A 4,776-nucleotide genomic window follows, 5' to 3' on the forward strand; every position below is an offset into this window, starting at 1 on the left:
TGCAAATGGTCGCCTGTAGCACTAATAATTTTCATTGAAGTCGCCACAAGTTATATATTTTTGTAAGGGGCACATCAATACCCTTCGAGATGTAAGTCGCTTACGTTGACTGGGAGATTTTTTCATGAGATATTGAAGAAAAGCTACGAAAAGTACCAAGAAACACTTTTTTTTTAAATTCATCCATTGTCCGATAATTTTAAAATAACGAATAAAATGCTGGACAAATGCAGGACACTTGGAAAAAACCAGTACATTTTCAGGGTTTTCAGGTTTGAAAAACTACGCAGGACCGACCTTTGAAAAACAGTACGGTCCTGCAAAAAACAGAACGGATGGTCACCGTATCCATAATGCTACCAAAAATATTGTCTACAATCAACAACAATATCAGCAATAACAAGATGTCAACAACTATCGCCAACTCTGTGTCTGCGTATATACAAAAGGTACAGAGCAAACTACTGAATCTCCTCATTAGTATAAAACACGAGCTACTGCGACAAAAAGGAAAAGAGGTAAAATCACTAAAAGTACATATTAAACAACAATTAAGTATGCGGGATTATAATGCATTTTTTGAAAGTGAAGATAGAATAACTAATACACTCGCTACAACTATTAAGAAAACACAAGCTAGCAAGTATGAAAAATTAAGAGAGAAACAAAAACAATTACTTAACATTAGGGTTGTCCCAGAATGGTTTTGCAATATAACAAGTACAGAAATTCCAGATGACATTCAGTGGCTCCTATCTTTAGGACCGAAATTCGCCTTACCTATATCCAATAAAGAGTTTCCACTATTTAAGATTATAGCAGATGGGGAGAACTGCATACAGACAATTAAAGATAAAGAAAAACAGGAAATTGAAAGAAACAACTTGACGACTTTAATACGCGATTACATAAATAAGACGACAAATACAATTAGAGATAAGTTTATTCATAATACCTTTCATTCTGCTAAGACGTTTCTGAAAAACCATGACCAAATTTTAATCCTCAATGCTGACAAAGAGAACGTAACTGTAGCGATGAACAAAGCAGAATATGACATGAAGATGCAGAAAATTGTAAATGACATCTCAACATATAGGGTTTTAAAACGTGACCCTACAAATAAGCTACAAGGGAAAAATAATGAAATAGTGGAGAAGATGTATGCTAATAAAATCATTGATTTAAAGGAAAAGAACTATCTGACCTGCAAAACGGCTAATCCCCCTCGAATTTACGGATTGCCGAAAATGCAGAGAACACCTTTCTATAACGTTAAATATGCGATCGAGTTCAAAAACAAGATTGGAAATACCCATATTTATGACGATGAAAGTTTGGTGTCTTTTGATGTCGTATCGCTATTCCCGAGCATCCCCGTAGAATTAGCAATAGAGATTATAGATTCGAAATGGAGTTTGATAAAAAAGCATACGTCATTAACTAGAGAGCTTTTCTTAACCATATTAAACTACTGCACTAAAGAGAACCACTACTTCAAATACAATGATAAGATTTATGAGCAGAAGCCAGGAATGCCTATGGGTTCACCTGCTTCACCTGTCATAGCGGATATAGTTATGGAAGAACTTTTAAATAAATTCGAAAAAGATTCGGACAGCAAGCCACGGCTACTTACCAAATATGTGGATGATTTATTTGCGATTGTAAAAACGGAAAACATAGACAAGATGCTCAACACTTTAAACAATTTTAACACTTTAAAATTCACAATAGAAATAGAAAATGAAGGACAACTACCATACTTGGACACCCTAATAATCAGAAAAGAAAGTGGACTTGTATAAGAAACCTACAGCATCAGGGAGGCTCATAAATTTTAATTCCAACCACGAGAGGAGGACAATTATAAATACGGCTACCAACTTCATCCGCAGAGTACTCACCATAAGTGATAAGATGTACCACAAGAAAAATATTGACATTATTAAAGAAATCCTGGAGAAAAACGAATTTCCCCATGGCTTGATTAACAAACTCATCCGCGATTACTATATCAAGTCCAATAAAGATAAATCAAATGAGAAGAAAATTTATACATCGGCAACATATATTCCAGGATTATCAGAGAGGATTAAGCACTCTAAAATGTTTGACAGAGAGAAATTTCACATAGCGTTCACGTATGATAATACTTTAAAACAAATATACACCAACACCAAAGACAAAGTTCCTAAAAATGATAAATCTGACGTAATCTACAGAATACCATGCAATGGTGACGGGTCCCACGTATGCGATATGGTATATGTGGGGACAACCAAATCTAAATTGAAGACAAGGATTTCCGCTCATAAATCTAACATAAAATTAAGGAATAACTCTATGGACAATAAGACAGCCTTAACATCTCACTGCCAAAATATGGGACATTATCCCGATTTTGACAATGTAGCAATCTTACAGGAAGAGAAAAATTACAATAAACGTTATACTCTAGAGATGCTACACATCATGAACACACCTAATAAGAGAAGGATGAATTTTAAAACGGACACAGACAATTGCGCTCATGTCTATCGCAATTTAATTCTCACGCACAAAAACCAATAACGTAGGTGTCATGTGTTTATGTGTTCATGTGATTGTTCGTCGGTCCGCCACCAGTACTTCGTCCGACAATAACAATCACGATTGAGAGAATACAAAGGTTGCGCCGATCTCGGACCGCTATTCTTCTCTTAACGAATTTGACAGAATCGTTGTTTGCATGACGTCACACTGGTGCAACATGTTTACGTTTTCCTTGCAACATTTTTTCTTCTTCTTCCATTCTTGCTCACGTTTTGGCATTTCTCTCTCGCAATTGCACAAGTGTGACGTCACACAAAAGTTATTCTCAAAAATCCTCTCTGATCGGCGCAATCTTGTATTCTATCATTCTTGAATAACAATGCTATGCCGCACGGTGGAGAGAATACAGAGGTGGCGCCGATGACGATACCGCTACTCGGCTCTCAGTGATTTTGACAGAATCAGCTGTTTTGGTGACGTCATAGTAGAGAAGACAGCAGTAGTGATGTGCTCAGTCAATACTTTCAAGTATTGATCGATATTCGGCAACGATTTAAAATGTATTCAATACTCTCGATACTCGGTACCAAAACATTTAGATTTCAAATAAAAGCGCACACAGGCCAAAGATATGGAAAAAAACGGCTCAGGGGAGACTCGCCAATAGAGCCGATAGAGCTTTTAATACTGATTCAAATGAAATATGTATATATGTCGGTTCCAGGCCATAACGCAGAGAAACTCTCACTTGTTTGAAGCATTTTTGTTCCAGCTGAATCGGACGATATCATTTTTGGAGGCCAAGGGGCAGATTCTATAACCAGTTAGCGACAATTTTCGAATCGGTATCGGGTTTGTTGACCTATGATATGAAATATTGTTACACCAACAAGTACAATATCGATCCGAAACTTTTCGCTAACTGGTTAGATGTCCCCCTGAAAAGCTTCCTCATCCGTCAAAACATTTTTCTTGAACCTTGGATCGACTAAGGTTAAAACTGATAAAATAATATTTTTCTGTGGCGATAAGTTCAAGTGTTTTAGCCGATATCATATAAATTAGTAATGCAAGTTTTTTCTAAACCTGAAATGCATATAATGGCGAGGGTTTAATGTAAATAATCGGTATCGGATACCGAAAAGGAAGTATAGGGTACCGAAATCTTTTTTAAGTATTGGGTACCGAGTATTGGGGACAATTCAGCACATCACTAGTCGCCCTCAGTCTCGCCGCTCTCAGTTGTCAACTCTACGATGACGTCACGCTAAAATTACTCTCACGAATTCTGCTGCAATCGGCGCAATCTTGTATTCTATCATTCTTGGCTATGCCGTGCTTTTCTACATACAGATTCTCTCCGTCCTACTGTCCACCACTACATGTATTGTTGTTTGTATATTTTTTGTTTACATTTACGGTATTTCGACTTGCCTAAATTCTCTTGTTTATGTTTAAAGCTCGGAACACTTTGACGACAGCAAGCGACAAGCAGCATTTGTCAAATTTTAAATACACACGTTCTTACGGACACAATTATTTTGACGACAGCACGACATCTTGGCTGCAGGACTGCAATTGTCGACGTCGCCAAATTAAATCTATTTCTAATTTTGCCGGCGGCAATGAGTAGATGTAGTGCTGCAAAATTAAATTGTCGCAAAATTAATCACATATTCTTGATTGTTCATGTTTTTCTTATTTACTTAAATAAAAATACACAATTTGTGAAATAAATATACCAAAATGTCAAAATTTAAAATCAGCTGTTTGCTATGTCGCTGAGGTCTTCAAAATGTTTAAGAAGCTGGCTTCAAGGCGACATTTGTCGACAAAATGATGTCGCTGTCGTTACGTCGTGAAGTTGCAGTCGTCAAAGTGTTCCGAGCTTAAGTGTTCTTTGAGCTTGTTTGTTAATATTTTTCTGCACATAGAATTAGTCGATTGGAAAAACTCAATAATGTAAGTTGCGTTTATGATGTAAGTTTTTTTTGTAATTTGACGTAAATATGTATGCATTTGGTGGCGAAATATCGACAGCAATAAATGTTATAAATAAAACTACCAAAATCTATGTTTTATTTAATAACCGGCCTGGAGCTCAAAAGAAAATATTTATTAATAAAATATTTCAGCGAAAAAGCCTTCTTTTGTTGTACTTCCCAAGAATAGAAGTTTTTGCAAATGTTTGCCAGTCAACCGATTTCTTGACGCGGTTATTGTTACTCCTGCTTTCGAAAA

The 4,776-nt window shown here is 36.2% G+C and overlaps 1 protein-coding gene across 1 annotated transcript; it reads left to right on the forward strand.

Annotated features, from left to right (window-relative positions):
• Nucleotides 1-353: 353 nt before the first annotated feature.
• LOC118749054 lies at nucleotides 354-1,808 on the forward strand. Its single transcript, XM_036483845.1, has one exon. The coding sequence runs from the start codon at nucleotides 354-356 to the stop codon at nucleotides 1,806-1,808; it is 1,455 nt and encodes a 484-aa protein (XP_036339738.1).
• The last annotated feature ends 2,968 nt before the right edge of the window (nucleotides 1,809-4,776 follow it).

This window comes from Rhagoletis pomonella, unplaced genomic scaffold, assembly GCF_013731165.1.
Source record: "Rhagoletis pomonella isolate Grant_MI unplaced genomic scaffold, Rhpom_1.0 Rhpom_scaffold_00014, whole genome shotgun sequence".
In the NCBI taxonomy this organism is placed as follows: domain Eukaryota; kingdom Metazoa; phylum Arthropoda; class Insecta; order Diptera; family Tephritidae; genus Rhagoletis; species Rhagoletis pomonella.

Bases quoted from the DNA above. Each gene is read 5' to 3' on its own strand.
- LOC118749054 (XM_036483845.1), top strand. From the start codon at position 354: ATGCTACCAAAAATATTGTCTACAATCAACAACAATATCAGCAATAAC.